We start from the raw sequence: 26273 nt of genomic DNA, 5'->3' as shown, positions 1-26273 counted from the left end.
AAGTGATCCATCAAATGAGGCCAGTGAGTGTCGCAGTAAAGGCTGTCACCAAAACCACATTATCACTTGGCAAGCTGTGTGCACCTCTCTGACCCCAGAAATTCACTACTATGAATGCCGAAGATGTATCTGTAAAGGGGGGATACTGCTTTTTGCTCCAAGCAAAACAAGTCTCTTAAATTCTGAATGATCGTGCACCCTCTGTAAACTGAGTCCGGGTCCAATTATTTCCAATGCCTGAGCTGGTCTAGTCATCAGTGTGTCCATATTGAGAGCGCAGAGGAGACATCAGTGATCAGCTATGTTCTCCAGCTCATAAAAAGCCTTATATGTAATAGGTCGTCAATAAAGAACTGTTGAACTTTAATGACATGCACGTAAAATTTGGAGGTCTACATCTACATGAAAGAAAAAGTACTTAGGACAAGGCGAGTAAGAGAGAAAACAGAAGGAGAAGAAGGAGAAAGGCCGACAGCAGAAACACAAAGGGCCTGTGTTCTCAAAGCCCAGGGCACTTGATAGGATGAAATTAACTACAGTTTCACCCAGGAGCCAGAAATGCCTTTTAAATAAGCAAACAGGGAAGCTGATCCTACACATGACCCACCTCTGAGAGCTCTCCATTTTTCAAGAGCTTCTGGTAAACTAGGGAAGCAAATGGCAGATGCCAGCAACTCAGAGCTCCGGCCCAGTGCATTGGCCAGTGATGACGAGCGGTTTCTACCTGTGCCTGTGAGTGGGTAAGTATGAAATGCCCAGACCAAATCCCAACCAATTCCAGAGACTACTTGGTCTTGCAGAAAAAACACTCAAGCCAATAAAAATAAATTGTGAGGACTGGAAGAGGAACCTCCCCTGGTTAGTTACTGTCTTTGAGAGATGTATTTCCAAGCCATTTTTAAAACAGGAAGGCCCAGCAGGCATGCGTGCTTGTGTCTGTTGTGGGGTAGTGGTGGAAAAGTATAACAACAAAGACCATCACACTGAACCAAAGACAATTTAACACAGGACTCGGCCTGCCCACTGACATAAGGGCAGAGCTCCACCACGGCAGGGCCACATGGCCACAGCAGCCTAACTATTAGCACACAGCTGGCGGCCAAGGCTCTGTCCACTGGTGCAGGGCAGGACTTAGATGTATGTGCCCAACCACGAGGCCTCTCACAGAGTTACGTAGCCAGTCATGGCAGATATAGATCCTGGCTGCTACCAGAAAATTCTGAAGGGATGGAGGAGACCTTTGCAGTTTCTTCTACCTTGACTCCTTCCTCCAGACCCACAGGTTCACGTGGGTTGGCAGGCTACATGATGAACTGGACCGACTGGCAAACAAGTGACTTAAGTAACAGGTAAACTGGGAATAGATGATATTTTTTGTCATCCACAGGGCAGAAACTATGGCAGAGTTCACCCCTCCTGCCTTAAGAGGAGACATCTAGATACCTGTAGGAGGTGACACGAGACTGGGGATGAGGTCCAGAACTCAGAAAGACAAGGAGTTATTTCTGAAGGGTTTTGTGTAATATTCTGTGGCACATAGACAACAGAGGAGAAGAGGAAAGGAGAAGGAATGTCATCACTTAGCAGGATGATGACAGAAAGCCAGAACTTCCAACTCTAGACAGCATAGCCATGGATGGGGAGCTTCTGGTCAGAGTGGGTGGGACTCCTAAAAGGTGCACCAAGACTTCCTAATGCTCCTGATGCCACAGGATGACGTTTCTAGCTGAAAAATCATGTCCTGACCCTTGTGTTAAAGACGACAGAGTTGGGAATAGTCTATAAAGTCAATGTTTACAAAATTTGCAGTTGATCATCTTAAATGTCTCAATTCTACCAGGTCCATAATGTCCATTCTCTTGAAGATATCCTTTCAAGTTTTGAAGAGCCAACCCCTGGGGAGAGGGAAGATACATCTTAAGATGAGTTTTCTTAAAGTGGTTCCTAAAACGGAACCAAGTTTTTGTTAATGTCAATATGAATAAATAATACGTAATACTTTGTCCCTTTTGTCATTAGTCATATGGACTGAACCGGAGCCTGTGTGTGGGAGGGGAGGATTGTGGCGTGGGGAGGGAGTAAGGGAGAGGGCAAAAACATGACTCCAGGTCAAAGCCAATCCCAAAGGATCTTGAAATACGGAAGGGAAGTCTATCATCTCCACTGAAGTTGCTCACACACTTCTCGGGGGACAAACCCCTAGTATGCACTAAATGAGAGGAACCTCGAAGGCACTGGTGCCGGACTGCATCCACTGAAGCACTACATTCCAAAACAGGGAACTGTTTGTTCCAGGCCACAGACTCTGGGTGAAATGGCAGCTGTACACTGTTTAGTGTGGGGCACCTCATTAACACAAAAGGAATTCTGAGCAGAGTGAAAGAAAGAATTGAAGGGTGAAATGGACCAGCTTTTAACAGACGATTAAAACAATGATGTATGCAGAGCTGGCCAAAAAAACACCCCAAACAAATCACAAACCCTGAGCAAGAAACAGGTCTAGGTGTGTTGGTAGAAAGGAGGAGAATCCGGGGAATGACTCAACAGTGTACTAATGCAGAGCAGCGGATCAAACGGAGGGCACAATCCCTGGGTGGGGCACAGGCTCCCCTACAGCCAGATGGCCCAGGGGCCTCAGCTTCAGGCCCATCCTCGTCCCTCACTCCTGAGAGTGCTCCCATGCAGATGGATGGGATCAGAGGCAAAGCAGAAGCTCCACCAATTAGGGCGTTTCAACTTTAACCAGAAGAGGCATTTGAAAAACACATGGCAAGGGACAGTCTTGCAGTGACCTTCAAGTGACAAAAATTATCCCGGTACCCAACAGCCCTTTCCTGAACAAACGATTTCTACTGACTGTCGAAACCTCAACCACTGTAGCAGGGAGAAAAATTCTTGAATTGTGGTCTATCCCATCATTTGGGAGTTGCTGTTTCATTTATATGAGGAGGCAGCAAAGGACCAGTCGGATGATCCGCAGAGGAGCAGGTGGGCAGAGGGCTTTGGAGGGGCTTAGGAGGGATGCCTCCAGGAGGAAATGAAGCTGACAGAAAAACTGATAGAGCAGAGCGTTCAGAGATTAGGAAATGTCTACTTCTGGCAGAGTAAGGTTCGCCATGAATTAATCATAGGTACCTAGAAAACCAGAGAAAACAATAAGTTGTACAAGAAGGTAAATGAAATTATAAAACTCTACATGGCTCAGCTGCGATTAATATTTATAGTTATAATAATGAAAACACTGAATATTAATATAACCCCCAATTATTATTTAATCATAATGGAAGGTGGAGGGAGGAAGGACTGAGTGTGGAGGGGGCTGGGGAGAGGCAGGGAGTCTAAGTGTGGTGTGGGGGGTGCAGGAGTGTGCGGGGCAGTGCCTGTGTATTTGTGGGTAGAGTGAGGGTGCGTGTGGGATGCATGTCAGTGTGTGTGGAGTGTGTGGGGGTACAGTTTCTATGTGTTTATGATGTTTGCATGTGGGGGATGCAGTGTATGTGGGGGAGGTGCACGCAGATGGGGCGTGTGGGTGTAGTATATGGCTTGTGTGGGTGTGTGAGCGTATATGGGGGTGTGTGTGTGTGCATACAATGTATGTGAGTATGGTGTCTTGTCTGTGGGCTGTGTATGTGAGTGTGGATGGAATGTGTGGGATGCAGAGAAAGTGTATGTGTGTATGCGCGCGTGCACGCCTATGTGTGCATGTGCGAGAATGTGTGTGTATGATGTATCAGGGGCTGGTGTGTGTGCCGTCTGTGTGAGTCTGTGGTTGGGGTATGGGTGTAGGTGCGTACACGGGTGGGTCTGTGGAACAGCACACTGGTGAAATTCTCATCTGCCCAGGTAGAAAGCCAAGAAGTAACATCTAAAACTTAAAAACAAGAAACAGTCGTAGAAGTATGAGGAGAAACATGGAAATAAGTAACAAAAGAAACATCTGAAAGTTGAAAGCTGATCCCCTGGAAAAGGCAGTGAGAGAGGGGCATGCTCTTCTCCATAAAGTTTATGTAACTTTTTGCCTTTAAAAAATATAAAAATGTGTAATTTGATTATATTAACGTTAAAACTGCACACATCTATGATGGCTGGATGGCTGAGAAGGCACTGCACGAGACTGTGGGACCAGGAGAGGCCTCGGGTCTCTGGCTTGGCCAGGCTGTTAGGCAAGCTGCCATTAAAAAGAAAAAGAAGTGTGGCAGAGAAAGTGGTGAGCAAGGTGTCCAAGAGGTGGAATCAATGAGATGTCCAGGAAGCTCAGCATCTGGGAGGTGGGATCAGTGGCTTCCAGGAAGCTGTACAAGGGCATTTGGCAGCATCAGGACATAAAAGCTCAAGAGGCTGGGAGCCGAGGACCAGGCCACAGTGCCCTGTGCCCAGGGACATGGGGCAGGCTGAGAACCACCAGCCGGGGTCAGAGTTGCAGAACTGTCAAGGGAAGTTGGAGGACAAGAGAAAAACACCCCGGAAGCCAAGGGAAGGCAAGGGAAGGAGAAGGGAGCTTCAAGAAAGGGCTGGGCAACAATTTCAAACATGGCAGAAAGAAAACGGTCAGGCCCAGTGGGTCCTGGGCTGTGTCAATCAAAGATCAGCGGCGCCCTCCCAAGAGTGGCTTGGTGACAGAGGAAATGGGTTGTAGGAGGTTGAGACATGGAATAGAGGTGAGCAGTTCAGAGGGTTCTCTCAAGAATCTGGAAGATTCTGTTGTAGAGACAGTGTGGGGCCTAGGATGAAAGGAGAGCTTTTCTTGGAAAGTTTTGGTATCTAAAGAGGTGAGTGACTGTCTTGTGCGTCTAAGTTGAGAGCAAGAGACTGGAAAATTGAAAAAATAGAAAAGAGGAGGTGATTCTACCCAATGAAGTCCCTATGGGAGGAGTAGTCATCATGGGCGGAGGGAGGGAGGTGGGGAAAAAGGTGGCTGCAGGGAGACGACATGGGGAGGTAGAAACGAGGCGAGCTCCCACTAGAAGGTCTCGACGCATTGAAGCAGCAAGCCGCATGGACCCAAGAACCACCCAGAATCACTCCCAAATACAACTGAAATTTTTATAACAAGCACTTATTTTATTCCTCTCTAAAGTTCAATTTTACAGACCAGACTTTGAGGCCACAAATTGTCTACTCTTAATACTGGGCAGGACACACGATGTAGCATTTGCTATGTCAATTTGAACCAATAAATTGAAGCGAAAGTATGTACTGGAGGAATCTTAAAATAGAGGAGAGTATCTTCTGTTGGCCTGCTCCCTGGGTAGTAGCTTGTGACTTCCCTAAGACTGAGCCTTGCTCCAAGAAAAGTGCTGCCAAGTTCCTTTAAAAAAAAAAAAAAAGAAGAAGAAGAAAGAAAAGAAAAGAAAAAAAGACAGAAAGGCAGGCAGGCAACAATCCCTGCATGTTCCTTCCAAAACACAATGCTCACCTGTGAAGTCAGTAAGGAACATGAGGACCAGCTGGATCAGTAACATCTCCCTCAAACAGAAGTCCTCTGGAGGTCTCAAGGAGGTGAACACCCAGGCCCAACCTGGGCCTCCCATGCCTGCAAGACCACTCACCTGGGTCTGTGGAGGGGCACCTGCGGATGGTGAAGATCTGCCCCAGGTCCTCGTCCTCCTCCGGAAGGCCCTTCTGCAGCCGCTGCAGCTTTCGCAGGCTCTCACTTCGCTGGTGCTTCATGGAGCGCACATGCTGGATGAGGTTGAGCTTGGCCTTGGTAGAGTAGTTGCACAGAACGCAGTGGTAGTAGCAGCTCTCACCTTCTACACCACTCTCATGCTGCTGCAGGTGCTGCAAGTAACAAAAGAGAAAGACATGCCTTGGGTAAGCCACTCGAAGCCGCCCCTGGCATCAGCCCACACCATCCTGGTCACAGCCAGAGGCATGCCTCCAGGGGACACATCTCCACAGCCAAACAGGACAGTCTTTGATATGGTTTGGCTGTGTCCCCGCCCAAAATCTCATCTTGAGTTCTAATCTGAACTGTAATCCCCACGTGTTGGGGACAGGACCTTGTGGGAGGTGATTAGAATATGGGGGTGGTTCCCCCATGCTGTTCTTGTGATACTGAGTTCTCATGAGATCTGAGTTTTATAAGGGGCTTTCCCCTACTTCACTCAGCACTTCTCCTTCCTGCTGCCATGTGAAGAAAGACATGCCTGCTTCCCCTTCTGCCATTATTGTAAGTTCCCTGAGGCCTCCCCACCCCTGCAGAACTGTGAGTCAATTTCTTTCCTTTGTAAATTACCCAGTCCTAGGCAGTTTTTCCTAGCAGCACAGTAATGGACTAATGCGGTCTTCAACTGTGAGATTCCTTAGAGGGGTTGTTTTTTTTTTTTTTTTTTTTCCCAGAGTACCCAGCACCCTTCTCTAGCAGTTCTTTGAAGACACACAGCAAGCTGATACCCATTCCTATCTCCCCCAAATGGCCCCAGCCATGTGGCTTTTCAGAATGTTGATAATCCTGATCACATGGGCCCTCCCAGTGCAACACCAGCTTTCCTGGCACAAGGTTAAAGGTTTCCTCTTTTGTTCTCTAAAGTGTCCTGCTCTTGTTAGATCAGGGGTTGGCAAACTATGGCCCACGTGCCAAATTCAACCCACTGCCTGTTTTTGTAAATAAAGTTTTATTGGAACACAGCCATGTCCATTGATTTACATACTGTCTATGGATGTTTTTGAAACATCAGAGTTGAACAGTTGTGACAGAGATGGTATAGTCCACAAAGTCTAGATTATTACTATAGAAATGTACTAAATTACGACAGGAAAAGTTAAGCCAACCGCTGCTTCAGGTAATAGCCTCTGGTCACCCTGCCTGTATAGCACCCTAGGTCAGGAACATGGAGCCAGAGCTGGTATCTGGCTTTTTCACAAGACAACTCCAGTTTTTGCATTTAAAACCACAGTCTACTGGGAGAACCCCAAATTAGGTTTTCCCCTAGATTAAAAAATGCCAGAAAAATAAATTTCTCCAGACTAGTTCCCTGTCAATATCTCAAAGTCACCTGGCTTATCATTGGCCAATATCATTGGTCAGCTGGTGTATCAGATGGTCAGATGGTCCAAATTACGTCCTCTGTTGTACTTAGTAGACACAGTATTGATCCCAGAGCATGGCAGCCTAAGAGCCTCCAGGAGGCAGTGACAGACAGGATTCATGTCTGGGGTATCAGAACAGAAGAGGTCATGCAGACAGGTGGCACACCCCAGGCTTCTGTGGCTAGGAATACTTAAAGATGACCCAAGAACAAAACTCACAATGTTTCTGAGTCTCCTGGGAATGTAATGATAGCTATGGACCCTTTTTGACTAACAGAGAATGAATGTGCACCTGGTGTAGAACGGCCATCTCCTTCATTCCAATGATTCATTTTAGGGGAAGAGGGAATTCTTCTATTGGGTACACATGAAGCAAGGGAAACACTCCCCAAAAGCTTAAATGACTAACCCAAGGTAACCCAGTTAGTTAGCGGGAGAGAGAGATGTAGAACCTGAGGCTTGTCTCCTCCAGCCATGTACCCAGCATCCTTTTGAAGGAGGAAATTCAGGTCATGTGAGTGCTTTATGTGCTCCTGTGATTATGTGTCCTTCCTTTTTCCTCCTCACCACCTGTCCCCAACCCCCAGCCCAGTCAGCCAAGCCTGGCCCATGGAGCCATGGCAGGCACACAACAAATGTCTCGGAACTGCCCACGTTGCTTGTCTCCTTTCTGACCCACATTGCTTCTGTCTGATGTCTATGCCGGGATAATGGTTTCCAGTCCTGCTTGGATGTCTCATCCCTGTCCAGCTTAGAATGCAAGACACTGACAAGCTAGAATGGTCAGAATGCCCTGCACTCCACGCAATCCTGAAAATACCAGAGTGGCCCTGTGAGTGCTTCCTATCGAGGGACACTGCCCTGAGGCTCACGTACTGACATGCACACGTCCTGTGTTCACTGATCACGTGTGAAAAATCCAGAAGCATGTTTGTACTTTGCTGGAAGAAGAAACATAAACGCACCAACTAAATGTCACAGAAAACTCATGGGAAGGGGGTTGAAGCCCTCAATCACATAAACTGGCTAGAGTATCCCACAGGAAATCTTGCCAACTTGTACATAAGAATGGGATGAGCTTCACAGGCACCAAGAGAGAGCAATCCCTTCTGCCCCCAAAATGGGTGATTCATACACTCATATGCGGCGCCTTGGACAAAGTAAAATTTCTACAACCAGAAAGTACTGGAAGAACCAGTGAGTTCAATGTTACCTATTAGAAAAATTACAACTGGTGATAAAAAGCTACTTTTCTGGAGATAAATTTGAGCTGCTTTTTGTTTATTTTTTATTTTTGTTGTGTGTGTGTGCGGTTTTTTTGTTTTTGTTTTTTTTTTTTGAGACAGAGTCTCACTTACTCTGTTGCCCAGGCTGGAATGCAAAGGCTCAATCTTGGCTCACTGCAACCTCCACCTCCTGGGTTCAAGCAATTCTCCTGCCTCAGCCTCTTGAGTAGCTGGGACTACAGGCATGAGCCACCACACCTAGCTAATTTTTGTATTTTTAGTAGAGACAGGGTTTCACTATGTTGGCCAGGCTGGTCTCGAACTCCTGACTTTAAGCAATCCACCCGCCTCAGTCTCCTAAAGTAGCTGGGATTACAGGCGTGAGCCACATGCCTGACCTCTGAGCTGCTTTTAAAAAATGATTTAACCTCACTGCCTTCTCTGTGATGAGGTTCCTTTCAGAGGATGTCGGGAGGATGGGATGCGCTGAGGCAGTGCTTTCTGGAGGTTACAATCCTGGGGAGAAGGAAGGCAGAAGTGAAGAGAGAAGACGAACTAGCCCACGTCCCTTCCCCCAAACTACTCCCCGAGGCCCCTCAGAACTCAGAAGCCAGAAACAGGACCAGGATATTCCAGGCAGCAAGAGTTTGTCCTAAAACTGAGGAGCTGGAAACCTGTAAGGGAGCCAAGAACTGCTGTCTTAGGTCACCAGGACCAAAAGAATGATATTCATTAAAGCTTCAACTAAAACTAAGTGAATAAAAGATGGCAGAGACAATAACCATGAAATTCAAAGAAATACGTTCCATCAAGAGATTTTGGAGGTAGAATAAACTATGAAATCAGATCAAGAATCACTAAAGCCTTACCTCCAATCCCCCCTACCTCCCTATGAAACAGGATTTCCTCACAATAAGGCACTGAATTTCAAACATCGAATTTGAATATGGATGTGTGAGAGTTCTATTCCAAATGGCTGGAGTCTTCAATCTCTGAGCCAGAAGAGAGGAATAACATGGCCAAAAGAGTTGGATGGAAATGCGATGTCAAATGTCTTTTGTCCTTAAATCCATCCATGGGCTCTTGGGTCATAGGACCGTATAAACCCTGGATTGAAATACACATCATACCGGGGACTTGCACTTTAAAAAATGGATATGATAAACATATTCCAAAATCCACTCCACATTCTAGCTCATGTTGGTAAACTACAATCTCTTACACTGCCATGAATTCTTTTGTCTGCCACTTGGAGAGCCATTTTAGCAAGAAACTGGGCATACATTACAAATCGTGGAGAAAAGAATAAGAGGAAACAAGAAAATGAAGCCATGGCTGCTCCCACCTAACCTGGTCCAGTGAACACCTAGGGTTCTCTCCTAGAAACTTCATGCAAGATTCATTCAAAATTCCAAGCTTGCTTTGTATTCCAAGTTTATTCTCCAAAACACTTGAAAAATTCCAGAATAGGCCAGATGCAGTGGCTCATGCCTATAATCCCAGGACTTTGGGAGGCCGAGGCGGGCAGATCACCTGAGGTCAGGAGTTCAAAACCAGCCTGGCCAACATAGTGAAACCCCGTCTCTACAAAAATACAAAAATTAGCCAGGCATAATGGTGGGTGCCTGTAGTCCCAGCTACTTGGGAGGCTGAGGCAGGAGAATCGCTTGAACCTGGGAGGCAGAGGTTGCAGTGAGCCAGGATAGTGCCACTGCACTCCAGCCTGGGCGACAGAGCAAAACTCTGTCTCAAAAAAAAAAAAAAAAAAAAAATCCAGAATAAACTATATCTTGGTTGCCAGGAAACAGCTGTGCATAAACCCAACATCCCAACCCAAACTTCTGCTTGGGTCTACTGATGTCTACCTGCATGCGACAAGTCCTGCTCTCCCCAGATTTTCCAAGTGTGTCATTATTTCTTAAGTTGTCCAACCAGAAGTAAACAGAGACCCAAAGCTAGCAGCAGGGTCCTGACCTCTGTGACCTTCTCCACATCACTCGGCCATTTCCTAGGCCCTGAGAGGCTCAACCCACGACCCTGTTGGTCAGATCCTCTCTCCCTTCCTCCCAAGTGGCACTGGCCTCATCCCCAGAATCCCAGCCTTGGAACCTGCCTAATAAAAAGCAGCGGTAGGGAGTGTGCTAAGAGGCCCATGAGCACTCCACGGGGCCAGTCAGCCAGCCAAGAACATACCTTCCCCGCAGAAGAGAGTGGATGTTTTCATTTGGAGGAGGAGGGAGAATAATTTGTTCCTGACCCAGCTAATTAGAATACCCTCAATTGGGATCACAATGTATTTAATTAAATTCACTGTAATATATGAAGAATCCACCAAGGCACAAATCCCAGTGGTGCACTCAAGAAAGGAGCTGCCTGCTTTAAGAGTTCTTGCTCTCCTCGCCAGGCAGGAAATTTTTCTCCCACGCAAATCCTGAATTCCCCAACCCCTTCCACCTCTATCACAGAGCTCACCCGCTGGGGAGGAGGGCAACCGGGTTCTGTTTTTACTTTTTCCATTTTCTTTACTCTGTGCTCACAATTCCTACCTACTCTCCTTTGTCGGGTCAGGAGTGTAATTTTAAAAAGAAAACAAAACAACAGCTCCAACTGCGGGTAGTGTGCTGGGATACATGCCACCCGGGGACCCAAAGAAAACTAGCTGGTGAGCCCATTTGGCGGGGGTTTGTTTTGGTTCAAGTCTAAGTGTCTACAACACGAGACACTGCATGCATGCGCACACACGTGCGCACACACATGCACACAGAATATGCCAAACCCCAGGGACTTAACCTGCAGGTGATGCAGGCAGTGTCAGCAGCAACTCTAAGAAAATAAGGAAGGGTATAATGACGGCATCCCCCTTTGGCTTGAATTCTGTTTTGAGAATATACTTCCTGGAATACTGTAAAACACAGAGGCCTCCTAGCTAACTCAAGAAAATCCAGTATCTTCCCACAAATTACTAATGAGAAAGCGAGACCAACCAGTAACTCGAGGTCAACCTAGCTAACCAAAAAAGAGTGAGAACTTGGGTCTACCCAAACTCGGTTGGGTCAACCTCTCCCTATAACCTTAAATCTGACTATACTTTTCCTTGATCGCTCCCATTCCAACTCACTTGCTCGTTTAGAAAGCACCTGGAGGCCGGGCGTGGTGGCTCACGCCTGTAATCCCAACACTGGGAGGCCAAGGAAGGAGGATCACTTGAGCTTAGGAGTTCAAGAGCAGCCTGGGCAACATGGTGAGACCCCGTCTCTACAAAAAGAAATAAAAAATTAGCCAAGTGTGGTGGCACACGCCTGTAGTCTCAACTACTTGGGAGGCTGAGGCAGGAGGATCACTTGATCCTGGGAGGTGGAGGCTGAAGGGAAGTATGAGCACACCAGCGTACTCCACCCTGGCTGACAGTGAGACCCTGTCTCAATAAACAGATTAGATAGACTACATAGATAAACAGATAGGTAGATTAGACTAGATAGATAGATAGATAGATAAAAACAGACAGATAGCACCTGCAAAAGACTGGATCATAAGAACTGCAAAGGTACTGTAGCTTTCACAGAAAGAAACATCTACGCTTGGCAATTGAATTTACTTTCTGAAATCTTGGAGAAGTATGATGAAGGAAGGAAGTATCTAGTTTGAGTCATAAATGGGAGCAGAAAAAGAACCCAATGATCTCCAAGTCCTCCAAATGCTGTGCAGTGGATAACAGACTGTCCTCATCTGGATTAACTGGAAATTTGGCACACGTTAGGGGGTCAACAGCTATGGCTGGAAACGAAGCCAGGGTTCATACGAGGGCTCACTCACGTCGGTCAAACAGACCTTTTCTTGCACCTCTTCCTAATCCTATTAGGGCTACTCATGTTTTAAAATGTTCATCCCGTCTCAGTTTTGCTGGAAGATGACACTCCAATGCTTCTGACACGGAAACAGCTCACGGCCCCCATCTGTCTCTGTGCCTTCCCTTCCAGGTCTGGCTCACCGAAAATAACACAGCAAAGCCCTCCCTGCAACAAGAGGCACCTCGGATAAAGGGGCTGGCATGTAACACCAAGCACAAAAAGCAAACTAATAATTTTAAAAGAAGGGAGAGAACAGAGGCTCCACTGCACAACTTTGTGGGATTCTACCCCATTAGTATGTTGTGCCTGTTCACCCTCGTCAAACACTGAAAGTCAAAGAGACGAAAAGAGGGCTCTTATTAGAAAATAATTCATCGTGAAAATCAAAAAAATGTGTTCCTGTTACTTGTTTGCCAGGGAAAACTAACCAACTTCTGTCAGAGAACATTGATTTCTATAAATCTGGAGGGGCCCCAGCTCCCTCCTCCTCCCCAACGATAGGAAACTTCTAACATCTGGTTCCTCACGCATGGAATGCAAAATATTCATCAGGTTTTGTCAAAGCCTCCCCTTTAAAGTAGAAACAGACAAAGTACATTCTGACACACACACAAACATGGACAATTCACAAACAAAGCTTCCTCAGGAGTACCACCTGTTACTATAGACACACCCACAGCCGCCCTCTCGGCACACTGTGCTGTGCACACAGGCACACATGGCAACTCCATTTCCAGAGCAGCCCCTCTGAGCCAGGCGGCTATTCCAGGAGATGCCAGGTGCTTCCTGCCCAGCAGAGGAGAAACCCCATGGTGGAATGTCCTGGAAAACCCCTGAGACACCTGTCAGGCCAAAGGCAGGCAGGAGAGCCTGTCTGTAACTCTTCTCAGTCCATTGAACTGGAGGTCCCATGATGGAAGAGGCTGCCCGTTACAGCACCCCTCTCCCGGGAAAGACAGCAACCACAGCACGCAACGGCTTCAGCTTCTCCTTTCAGGGAGAGGACTATGAAATCTCACTAACAAACCTGGTGAGAGGGATGGGGAGAAGATGAGGACCAGTAAGTGTGCTAATTCCTCAACTTGATAAGATGAAGTAGGAAGACATAGCAGGTGTTCATTCACCATCATATGCATGCAGAGCATTTACTGTGGGTGCGGCATCTACACACATACTTTTTTTTCTTTTTTGTCTGAGAAAGGGTCTCACTCTATCATCCAGGATGGAGTACAGTGGTGCGATCATGGCTTACTACAGCCTCAACCTCCCCAGGCTGAGGTGATCCTCCCACCTCAGCTTCCTGAGTAGCTGGGACTATAGGTGCGTGCCACCACACCTGGCTAATTTTTAAATTTTTTGTAGAGACAGAGTCTGGCCAAGTTGCCCAGGCTGGTCTCAAACTCCTGGGCTCAAACGATCCTCCCACTTCAGCCTCCCAAAGTGCTAGGATTACAGACGTAAGTCACCGCACCCAGCCTACACACACTTTTAAATTTTCACATTACAACCCCATGAGGTAGGTCACATTTGGCTTTCATCCTTGGAGGAGCCCAAAGCTCAAAGAAGCCACATGACTCCTGCAAGGTCACACAGAGCGTGGAGGAAACAGGACCAGAGCCTGAGACTTGAGTCCAAGTTCCAAGTCCACAGCCGCCAAGCTACGCTGCACAGACTGCAGGGGGTTCTGGAACATGAGACTCTGCAGACCCAGGTGTTCACCTCGAATGCCTAAAATTAAAAAGAAAATCCTTCCAGGGGTAATGCAACCAGGAGTGGGGGAGGTTAATTTTTTAATCAGTCAGATCGCGTTATAGTTCCAAATGTAATGTCACATTTTTAGGAAGACTCCTGGAAGGTCAACCTAAATATATATGTATATTCTGTTCAATGCTAGCTTTTCATCTGCTCAAGCTCTCGTCCTTGACACATGCTAATTTAGTTCTATTTCACTGTAGGATCCCTGCAGACACCATAAGATAGAAGCCCCAACCATGATTTATAAGAAAAAAGTAAAAGGAAGTAAAAATGTTCCCTTAGATCAATCCATTTGGGTTGCTCTGACCTAGTTTCTGGTTTCTAGGCCAGGCTCCTTAGGCCGTGGAACAAGCCATGATTGCTCACTCTCTGTATCCAAGGCCAGAGCAGAGACTTCCCGTTCCTCTATCTTTTCCCTTGCACGAATCACATTTCCTGATTCAAAATTCTCAACATTAGTGGCTCTGAGAAAAACAGTAAGTTCTAGAAGGAAAATAACTAAGTCTATACCTGTCTATAGGTTGTATCTGCCTTGGCTTTGACTCTTTACTGGAAAAACACAAACATGGATCCTTGTGGAATGTCCACGTCTCCATGTAAACAGATTTCACTTCCCTCTGTTAAGAGAACTCCAGAAAGGAGTGTGGAGCCACTGTTTATACATGGGGAGGAAATTTATCAGGCATGCATTTTTACCATTACGGGAGCAAATTATTAACCCTGTCTCAAAAAAAAAAAAAAAAGTGTGTGTAGGTGCTTCACCCATAGTAAATGCTATGCATGCATATGATGGTGAATGAACACCCCCTACATCTTCCTTATTTCACGGTAGGACTCTGAGGAAGGGGCCTACCAGATCGTAATGTCACAAGCAAAATGAGGACTGGTTTCCACAATGGTTGAGTGAGCGTGCATAGAGCTCAGAAGCTGAGGGTATGTGGGTGGATAAAACAACAAAGTGGGTCCCACCAAGCTAACCTCAAACTGACTACTCTCCAGAAACAACCTAGAGCTTCCAGAATCTGACAATCACCTCTTCACAAGGATATCATACCAGGAACAGCAACTTTCTTCATTTGTAAGATGTACTTCTTCCCTAGCACTATTTTCCAGCTTTCCCAAATTTAGGTGCCCATATAAAAATAAAAGCCTCCTGATATAGTTTGGCTGTGTCCCCACGCAAATTTCATCTTGAAGTGCAGTCCCCATAATCCCCATGTATCATGGTAGGGACCTGGTGGGAGGTAAATGAATCATGGGTGCAGCTACCCCTGCTGCTGTTCTTGTGACAGCGAGTTCTCATGAGATCTGATGATTTTATAAGGGGCTTCCCCACTCCTTCACCCTGCACTTCTCTTCCTGCTGCCATGTGAAAAAGGACATGTTTGCTCCCCTTTCCACCATGATTGTAAGTTTCCTGAGGCCTCCCCAGCCATGCTGAATGGTGAGTCGATTAAACCGCTTTCCTTTAAAAATTACCCAGTCTCGGGTATGTCTTTATTAACAGCGTGAGAACAGACTAATACGCCGCCATATACACACTACTCTAGCTTGTGCTCATCCAACTCCATGTCAAACTGTTGCCAATAATGATGGTTTGTGGGGCACTCTAGATTAAGCAGCCCAGTTGAAAACCCTCACTCTGAATCTCACTAGCTGTGCCACGTAGGGAAAGTCACATACACTGTTGGGTCTCAGTTTCCTTGTGTGCAAAACAGGGACAATAACAGAGCCTCATTTCACTGCTAGGAGGATTCAATGGGATAATTCATATAAAATGTGTCTGATACACGGTTAGCCTTCATAATAAATGAGGCTATTACTAATGTTATTTTTCATCAGTTAATCTTCAGGATTAGGGATGGAAACGAACATCTACTGAACATACCTATTTGATATTTCTCTCCTTACAACCAACCCTCACTCCTCCCCAGGCTCCAAAAAGCAATCCTTGGTTGACAATAAAGAAACTGATATATAGGAATTATGACATGGACAGAGGATATTGAACACACACAGGGCTGCCTTCACCCTTACAAGAAGTGCAAAACTTGCCAAGGTCAGGCTGTTGGTGTAGGCAGAGCCCAGATGCAAACCTTAAGCCCATGCCCTTGCCAAAAAAAAAAAAAAAAAAAATTGTTTACTGGGTCTGTTTGCCTATCGGGGCACCAATGTAATAAAATGCAAGGACCACGTTCTTTCTCATGTCTGCCAATATCCTGGGTGAGGAGCAGGGAAGGGAGGAGAGTTTGGCTGAAATGCCTGGGAGACACTTCCCTGATTCTCCAAATCCACTCAAGAATTTGCTTATTTGTATCTCCAATCCCATGACAGTCAATCCAGCAGAAAAAAACACGTGTCTACTGGTCAAAACAGGTGTGCTACTTCATCTGTAAACTGGAGATATTTTACTTGCCCTGTCTTACACAAAGCAATTCTAAAAACCACATGAGAAAACTTCCACATATGTGAAAATCCTTCGGAACATGTGAAGAACTAACTACCCAAATATTTGAGACAGTCATGGTCTTTCTACTGTAAGTCCAGATGTTGCTTCATCGCTTCTGATGGGCACGTACAGCCGGGTGGGCTTGGTGATGGATGATGCCACTGGTGTTCCAGCTCGGTGGTTCTCTAACTTGAGCGTGCATCGGAAGCACCTGGGAGGCATGCTACACCCTAGATCGCTGGGGCCATCCCAAGGGTTTCTGATTCAGCGGGTCTGGAGTGAGCCCCATGAATCTGCATTTCTAACAGTCTCCCAGGTCATCATGACGCTGATCTGGGACCACACTCTGAGAACCGATGCTCTGGCCAGGACAGCAATGGCCACGGAAAAAGGACCCAAGTCGGAATACATGGAGATGTTCTGTTGCAGGGAGGAAAATTTCCAAGATGAAAAATCTCTGCACTTGGCTTTTCCCAAAGAGTATCTTAAATTCTAGCAAACTGCACTTGATAAATCATGCAATGCCTGCACACAAGCATTCACCTCCTTAATGAAAAAGTCACACGGAAGCAGCTGCCCGCTACTGGCCTGCTCCAGATACTTCATAAAAGTCAGAATTGGCTCTATTCATCTTCCTCTCCCCTTTCACACCTGCACTCGAAAATTTCCCAGGGCTGTCGCTGGCAGCGTGGCTCTTGATGGGAAAGCATGAGGCATCATTTTTTCCTCCCTTGCTCTGCAGCCCACCGAGTGCACCTGCCCAGATGTCTTGCTGGAACCGAGCCTACAGAAGAATTTCAACCAAATGCGAGAGGAAAATGCTCTTTAAAATTCCTCCCATGCTCTTGAACTTTCTGGTTGTTGCTGCAGAGCATGAATTTGGTGCTCAAACCCAGGGGCTCCTCTTGAGTTCCTACTATTTGCTGACAAATACATTCATCACCTTCATTACGAGAGAAGACAGGGCAGCCAGCGCAACACAAGCAGGAGGTGAGCAGCACCCACAAGGCTGCCTTCTGCCTCGTACAAGGGGCTTGATTTTTTATTTCATTCTTCTCTTAAAAGAGAGAATGAGAAAGTGACGGGGCGAGGCAGAAAAACTCCCTCTAAATCAACACTTCTGGCGTCGATCACTCTGGCTGATGCAGACATTTAACTTTTTCTCCTTAAATTCCATTTGTTTTCTGGAAGGTTGAAAGAGACAGACTTGCGGGAGGGAAGCAAGGGACCGACAGTGAAATGAGAAAGATGGTTCTTTGAGGAAGGACAGAAGAGTCTGCTTCAAGAGGCCAGGAGACGGCTGTATGCAGAACGGACGTGGCGAGAGGGCCACAGTTCTGCAAACGATGACACTGCTCATTTCCCAGCTCTGCTTTTGGGTTCCCCCATAAATAACTCAGACAAACACCCCATGCACTGGGTTCTGCCCTCCTTTCCCCACCCCCTTTTTAAGTCTCATTAAAAGCCGATACTGTTCCGCCTCAAGATGGAGAGCTCACCATGGATTTTACTGAACGTTAAATCAACCAGCAAGCGCAGCCAGCAAACTCTGTGGCACTTTAACTTTAAATAATGCAATAATTATTGAATTTCCTTTTTATAACTGAAGTGCTGGAATGTAAACAATGGGGCTGTAATTGCAGGAAGGGGGGATCAATAGAGGCAATCGTTTTCAACCATGTTAATTGTAAATACAATTGCTCCAAGATGTCAGCCTTGTTCTTCTTGCTCCCAGAATCATCCTAACGGATGACAGAGTCCAACTTTCCCATTACAGCTGTTCGTTCCTTTAAGAGGTTCTCAATCAGGTCTGATCAATCTGTCAAGATAATGCATGGAGTAAGTAAGACTCTTCCAAACACAGGCTCCCAATCAATAGCCCGGACCAGCTTAATGAGGTGGGGCTGAGGCCCAGAGGGAGGTAACAGCCCCCAGCTTGCGCCTGGGTTTGGCAGGCTGGCTTCCTCGCATGGCCCTGATAAACAGATCAGCCCTTAATGAGGACATTAGTTATGCATGCTTCAGCAAGCAGCAAGACACCCGTCCCTGGGGACAGACGGACAGAAAACAAAATAGATTAACAGAAAACAACATGGTGCCAAATTAGGTCTCACTGAAGACTTTTCCCTCCTTTTCCTGCTTTCCTTAATTGTCCGGCAGAGTGGAGGACACCAATTAATCATTCCAATGGGCCTGAGCGCAAAGACCTGTGGGCATCCCCTGGGGTAGAGGATCTCAAGCTGTCCCTGAATATGAGCACCCTCATTTTTGAGACACCGTTTTCAGAGCACAAAGGGGCTGATGGGGGGCTGAGGAGCCTTTCATGGAAGGGCCTTAGCACCAAACAGCCAGAGAGATGGAGGACAAGGCAGAACCTCAAAGTCTGACAGTTGCGCAGGCCAGCCGGGGGCTAAAGTTGGACAGGAACAAAAACTGCCACTCTGAGGCTGATGTCCAAGTTTCTGAGGCCAAGTCTTGGTCTTGAGAATGGTTATTCCTTCCAGATGAGGATGTGGGAAGTCAAGAGTCTTGAATGCAACTGCACCCAGCCGGTACTGCAGGAGTCTGAATTCTCACCAGGATAACCAGAGAGGGCTCTATGGGGAACCTATGAGGAAGGGACACCATCTTCCCTTCCTCAGAGGCCGCTATGCATTTGTTCCTGCTGCAAGAGTTCAAGGAGGGTGCCCACTGTGGAGGTCGTTGAGAAAGGCCCATGCTAAGGACAGGTCCACCAAGAATCCAGCAGTTCCTTTTATGCTTGGTTTAGAGCAGGGAGTTCTCAAAGTGTGGCTCCTCAACCAACAGCAACAGCACCCTCTGGGAATGTCAGATGTGCAAATTCTCGGACCCTGTCCAGATCGACAGAAACTCTAGGGATGGGGCCAGGAATCTGGCCTTTAACAAGCCCTCTAGGCGATTCTGAGGCAAGCTTACTTGGTGACCACCGTCTTACAGCGGGGGTTAGACAAGGCAGGCTTCTAGTAGGGATAACCTCCTCGTACGTTACATAGAGTTGGACCTTTCTGGATCAGAAATAGTCCAGATGCCCAAGATACAGCTAGAAAACTATTCTTACTGAGGTCTGGCTCAGAGGAGGAACTATTTATTCTAGCCCACCACCCATCTGCTCCAGAATGCAAGGCCCCTGGGAAAAATAAAACCAAAAGAACACAGAGGCCCTTGTGACAACTCCATCTTGTTAGTTGGGAAAGATCATGAAATGGGTCGCACTACTGAATTTCAGAAGTTAACAGTCTTATATTGTGACAGAAGTAAAAACGAGAATAACTGGGTCTTTTGAAAGCTCTAAGGTATCAGCAGACTAAGAGAAAATAAATATACAGCTAGAAAGATCAGATCCCTGCACTATGCAGAGACCCAGCTCACAGGCCACTCCTACTCCCAAGCCCCAGGCTCCATCGCTTCCTCCTCTGGGCCCTTCAGCCCACTGGAAGCAGCTCCTATGCTGTGCATGTTGCAAACCACCTTTGCTCCTCTGCCACACCGTCAACAGCATCCCACAGGCTGGGAACAAGTTGAATATTTCTATCCTAAATTCTCAACACAGCTCCTGATTCATGGCAGGGACTTAAAAACTGTAGTGGCTCACGCCTATAATCCCAGCACTGTGGGGGGCCAAGGTAGGTGGATCACTTGAGGCCAGAAGTTAGAGACCAGCTTGGCCAACATGGCAAAACCCCATCTCTACCAAAAATACAAAAATTAGCCGGATGTGGTGGCAGGCACCTATAATCCCAGCTACTAGGGAGGCTGAGGCAGGAGAATCTCTTGAACACAGGAGGCAGAGGTCGCAGTGAGCTGAGATCACACCCACCGCACTCCAGCCTGGTGACAGAGCGAGAGTCCATCTCAAAATAAATAAATAAATAAATAAATAAAACTGTGGGCTGAAAGTTTGAACAAATGAAGAAAATCCTTCTAAGGCTCCATTATTACTCCTGGGTCTTTAGCTTGCCTTTCAAGACTTACCTAATCCAGTCCAAATTCACTTCCCCCATCTCAGATTTCAGTCCTCCACTCCATTCCACGTGCAGTTAGACTCTTGTCAGTTCCCACCTTCCCCACCAACTCTGATCTTTCTGGTCTCAGTGCCTTTTCTTGCTGGGAAACCCTCCCAGATAACTCTGACCCATGCTGAAATGCCGCACATCTCCCACGGCAGGCTGGTGGCACCTGCGCCTGGAAGGCCTTATGCATTGCACCTGAGCTAAAACTGTGGCTCCTTGCCTGGGGGGGGGGGGGTCCCACAACACCAGGTGATCCCTATCAGGGCCCACCACAAAGCATTCTCTTTTTTTTTCTTTTTGAGATGGAGTCTCACTCTGTCGCCCAGGCTAGAGTGCAGTAGTGCCATCTTGGCTCACTGCAACCTCCATCTCCTGGGTTCAAGTGACTCTCCTGCCTCAGCCTCCTAAGTAGCTAAGATTACAGGTGCCTGCCACCATGCCCAGCTAATTTTTGTATTTTTGTAGTTTTGGTAGAGACGGGGTTTCATCATGTTAGCCAGGCTGGTCTTGAACTCCTAACCTCAAGTGATCCACCCACCAAGGCCTCCCAAAGTGCTGGCATTACAGGCATGAGCCACTATGCCCGGCCCTTTCTTTTGTGCAGATGCTTCACTTGATTTCTACACGGGGCTCTCTGTCCCTCAATGACTGAGATGGGAGGTTGGGGGCTGAAGAGAATAAAAATGTTTGCTAATATTTATTGCTTGTTTAAATAAGATTTAATGACAGCAGATAATTACACTAAATGGCTGTATTCAGTGACTTGATTTTTTTAGTATGTGAATCACAAAAGGGCTCGCCCCTCCCCACCAATCAGCCCCAATGTCCCCCAGCCAGAGGACAACTGAGTTGGTCCTCCTCATTCCATTCCTCCATTTCTTCTACATCCCTAGCTATGTTATTTACATGGGTTTACTATCACTATGCTCCTTTACTATTAAACTGACAAATAATTGCAAGATTCAGATATCTGAGCACCATCAAGACGATCAAGACCACAGAAGAAAGGAAGAGGGAGTACACTCCGCAGATGCCTCCCAGGGGGAGTAACTCAGGCTGTCAGAATTCTGCATGTGTGCGGGCAGTGTTCACCGCACACACCTTTGCAGATAAAAAGAATGTGGTACATATTTTAGTTCTAACCATAAAATGTCCACCCAAGCCAACAGAGTGGTGTGAAAGTGTTTAGATACCTGGAAGGCAGTGGCCACACAGGCATTCCTAGAACATAAGACAGCCTGACTATCTACGGCTCCGATGAGTCAGAATGAGGGGGACATCTTTTCAATACACACATCACATGTACAACTTTATTTTCTTCCTGAAGTTCCTGTCCTCCTAATCTAACTGTTGCCAGGGACTGCTGCTGACTGGATCCCCAAGTCATATAACCCACGTGGTTAAGGCTCTCACCTTCTTCTACTCTCCATTCTAGGACCTAGGAGGAACGGACCATTCTCTACATGGGGTCAGAGTTGCATGTTCAGATGTGATTCCTTCCCTCTCCAGCTACGCCCGAACTCCAGGATCCCCAGCCTTCTGACCGGCCAACCCCCCAACAAGATCCCTCCCTGGGACATCCAAGCAATTTGATCCAAAGATGCCGCCTCCCAGTTGGTCAGCTCTCCAGCTCCTAGTGGAATGAGACTGGGAGGCCAGCCCGGGAAAACGTTTTAAAACTTACTTTTAAGTGGCAAAATACAGGGAGAATTTTCATTGGCCAGTCCACACTGGCCAAAACATCCCCTGCTTACATTCAGTAAGTTCACTGTACTAGCAGGCCCAAGAAGCAGTGATGACACAGGAAGAAGCCGTGGTCGATGATCGCGCTGGGGGGGCATGGGACCAGGGTGGGGAGCATCGTCAATCTTATTCCAGACAGATGATAGTTTACAAAACCTTCTGGAGAACTGTGAGGAATTTCCTTCAGTAAAACTCAAGTTTTCAGAAAACTGCACCAAAAAAGCTGGCCAGGCATGGTGGCTCACATCTATAATCCCAGCACTTTGGGAGGCCGAGGCAGGCGGATCACTTGAGGTCAGGAGTTCAAGACCAGCCTGGCCAACATGGTGAAACCCTGTTTCTACAAAAAAATACAAAAATTAGCCAGGCGTGGTGGCATGCACCCGCAGTCCCAACAACTCAGGAGGCTGATGCAGGAGAATCACTTGAGCCTGGGAGGAGGAGGTTACAGTGAGCCGATATCGTGCCACTGCATTCCAGCCTGGGTGACAGAGCGAGACTCTGTCCCCCTAACCCACCCCCTCAAAAAAAACTAATGACTGGGAAAATTTGAGCAAAATGGTAGGAGTTGGGGAGGAGCAAAGGAGGTGGGTGGAAGCGAGGACTAGACAGAGGACTGCCCAGACCCTGCCAGGTGGAAAGCATCAGGACACATCACACATGTTAGGAGTTTTTATGTGACGCGTGCACAGTGGCACGTGGACACAGACCTGGCCGTGCTTTCTCCCGGGGCTACAGTATTAAGATGCAGTCAATCGCTCACCATCACACCAGTGGGCAAGTGATGCCTCTTTGGAATCTCAAATCCAGTAGCCTGCTCTGCTAGCCTTAATCTAGTCAGTCTATGGATGCTTTTATATTAGTAGGTATTTTAAAGGCTTAAGTCTTAAAACACAAACCTTTTGATGACCTTTCCAGATGACTCTATAATAGCATAAGGCCAGAGGAAACAGCAGCAGCCAGTCTCAGGTTCTGGTAGCACTGGTATTTTTATAATGGTCTTCCTTCCGGCTTTGATTCATTCATTCATTCCCCGTGTGTCTGTCTACATTCCTGCTGCTTCTTTCCTCACGCTCTAATCTCTCCCCAAAATGAATGTTCATCAATCACCTCTAAAAATTATCCTCATCATTCTCTGTACGTGAGAAAGGCCTTTCACTAAAGGGTCTTTATCACCCACTACTCCCCTATACCACCCTTGTCTCCAGCCAGCAGCTCTACCGGTTCTCGGTTTCCAAAGGTCTCGTGTGTGTGTGTGTGTGTGTGTGTGTGTGTGTGTGTGTGTGTGTGTGTGTGTGTGTGGTGTGTGTGGGGTGTGTGTGTGTGTGTGTGTGTGTGTGTGTGTGGTGTGTGTGGGGTGTGTGGTGTGTGTGTGGGGTGTGTGGTGTGTGTGTGGGGTGTGTGTGTGTTGTGTGTATGCACACAGGCGCAGGCTCAGGCCACTTCCTCCTGTGCACATGTCCATGCTAGATCCTCCAAATTCCTTTTTTTTTTTTTTTTTTTTATGGGGTCTCATTCTTGTCACCCAAGCTGGAGTTCAGTGGCAGGTGGCAGGATCTCGGCTCACTGCTATCTCTGAGTCCCAGGCTCAAGAGATCCTCCCACCTCTGCCTCCAGAGTAGCTGGGACCACAGGCCCGTGCTACCACGCCCAGCTAATTTTTGTATTTTTAGTAGAGATGGGGTCTCATCATGTTGACCAGGCTGGTCTCAAACTCCTGGCCTCAAGTGATTCGCCTGCCGTGGCCTCCTGAGGTGCTGGGATTATAGCATTAGCCACCGCGCCCAGCCCCTGCTCCTCCAAATTATATCCTCCTTTCTAAGCATCTCACCTCCCGCCCTTTTTCTGTCTGCAGCGATCCTTTCTCCTCTGAACTCCAAGTCTTGGGCTCTCAGCACGGCTATGGGCACTGCTGCCCTGAGTGCTGGTAATTGGCTTTATGTATGTGGCATACCCCCTAGGGAGACTGGAAGGTTCCTGAGGGCAGGGATGCTATGCCCTCCTCCCTGGGGATTGACACACAGGAACCACGTCATTCTGCAGTGAGAACATGGGAATGGGAATGAGCAGCCGTGGAGAAGAGGGAGGACTGACACTGAGCTGTCTCTTCCACTGTAAAAGGAGGAATAGGGCCATTTACCTCACGAGGGGCCATGAGGCTTGAGTGAGAAAATCAGTATGAATGAACTTCCTTAAACAATAAAGCAAAATTAAAAGAAAACAGCTGCTCAGGTGACGACAATGGGTGGAAAGGGGAACCTGAAGATTCAGGATGCCGCCCCTGCCATCTGATTTCATCAGGGTCCTAGGACTGACTACACAAAGAGGAATTAATTACTTGATCGTCCGTTCACTTACCTTGCTAATGAAATCATCGGGTTTTTCTGGGGAAGAACCTGTTAGGAGGACTGGCTTGCCTCTGGGTGTCAGTTCCGCTGGTGCCAGCTGCATCCCCAACGCCAACATGACTCATGTGATGACACAAATTGCCATTGGGCTTTGTTATTATGTGACCTTCGGCAAGTTACCCGCCCGTCCCTGCTCCAGTGCTAAAATCAGCACGGCGATACGAGAACCTACTTCAAGGCATCATCATGAGGAATGATGATGAAGCAGCTAATAATGACTGGGAAACACTTTGTCTTTGTAAAGAGCCATATTACTTAACATTTAGAATAATACTCACTGTTTCAGGTTGAGAAAGCATTCAGATTTTAGCTAAACTGAAGGCTGAGCACATCCACTAATGAGCACTGTCCTTCCCATAGAAACGGCGAAAGCTACTCAGTCTGCTGAATAAAATGACTAGCAGTACATTAGCGAGAAGCGGATGCAGGTTTAGTTACCATGAAACCAGGGCCATTGCATTCAACATCTAATAAGCAAATTCTTACAATCACAGAAATAAGCCAGAGCCCACTGAGCTGACAACAACTGCATGAAGAACGGTTTGGGGAGAATAATGTCTTAGTCCCAGTTTCCCTAGAATTCATAAGAATACAGCCTCTTGGAAGGCACGTTTCTAAAATTTAGGCAAGGGGTCAGAAAACTTTTTCTGTAAATATTCAGAGGGTAAAAAAGCTTAGGTTTTTAAGGCCCGTACCATCTCTGTCTCGACTACTCAATTCTGCCACGGTAGCACATAAAAGAATAGGCATGACCGTGTTCCAATAAAACTTTATTTATGAAGACAAATGGCTGGCTGTATTCCCTCCTCTGGCAGTGATATGCTGTTCCCTGACCTAAAACTTCGTAACAAATTTATACAATCATTTAGAAAAATCACGCGCCTGCTCTCAATAAAGGGAACACATACATTATCTTTCACACACACACATCCTCTCACACACACTCTTTGATAAGCAAAATAAGTTTCTTAAAATTTTCAAAACTCAAGTTAAGAGCCAGGCTCAGGCTGGGTGCAGTATAATCCCAGCACTTTGGGAGGCTGAGGTGGGAGGATTGCTTGAGCTCAGGAGTTCGAGACCAGCCTGGGCAACATGGTGAAACCCTGTTTCTACAAAAAAATACAAAAATTAGCTGGGGATGGTGGCGTGCACCTGCAGTCCCAGCTACTTGGAGGGCTGAGGCAGGAGGATCACTTGACCCTAGGAAGTTGAGGCTGCAGTGAGCCGAGATCGTGCCACTGCACTCTATCCTGGGTGACAAAGTGACACCCTGTCTCAAAAAAATAAATAAATAAAAAATAAAAAGCCAGGCTTGCAAACTTCATATGCAAATAAGCTGTTTCAACGTGAAAGTCAACACCTATTTAAGAGCCATTTAACTTTGAATTACGAAATGAATTCAGAACAATTCAACTTCACTCCTTGTTTTCAAGGCTTTAGAACATAACTTCCTCGTCAGTGTGCTCAGTCATGGGGCACTGGTTCTCAGGTTCTGCATCTCACTCTACAATCAAGGTAAATAACACCACAGGAATAAGGGTTAAGGTTATACATTTATTCAGAGCTTAACAATACCTGTAACTGACGCCACTTTGAACAAACCTAGTGATGGAATTACTAACAACAACAAAAATGTAGCCTTCTGAGTCTACACCTTCCAGTAGCTGAAAACAATCCAGTTTTAAACAGCCAGGGAGGAAAAAATGAGAAGGTGAAAAATCAGGTCATTATCATCCCTGTGTCATGCCATGCTCTTGCTTCCTTCCTAAGATGCTCTTAAA

At 46.8% G+C, this 26273-nt stretch overlaps 1 protein-coding gene across 5 annotated transcripts in view; it reads right to left on the bottom strand.

Annotated features, from left to right (window-relative positions):
• The window catches only part of ZFHX3 (zinc finger homeobox 3), a 275007-nt gene that overhangs the window by 100980 nt on the left and 147754 nt on the right, over window positions 1-26273 (bottom strand). For all 5 annotated transcript variants that reach the window (XM_054452977.2, XM_054452980.2, XM_063654491.1 and 2 more), the window contains one exon: window positions 5550-5781. In XM_054452977.2, the coding sequence (XP_054308952.2) occupies window positions 5550-5781 (232 nt within the window). The remainder of the gene's footprint in view (window positions 1-5549; window positions 5782-26273) is intronic.

The sequence above is a fragment of the Pongo pygmaeus genome, chromosome 18 (assembly GCF_028885625.2).
Source record: "Pongo pygmaeus isolate AG05252 chromosome 18, NHGRI_mPonPyg2-v2.0_pri, whole genome shotgun sequence".
NCBI lineage: Eukaryota > Metazoa > Chordata > Mammalia > Primates > Hominidae > Pongo > Pongo pygmaeus.
Note: the sequence above shows the minus strand (reverse complement) of the source record. Positions and strands in the feature narration are given on the sequence as shown.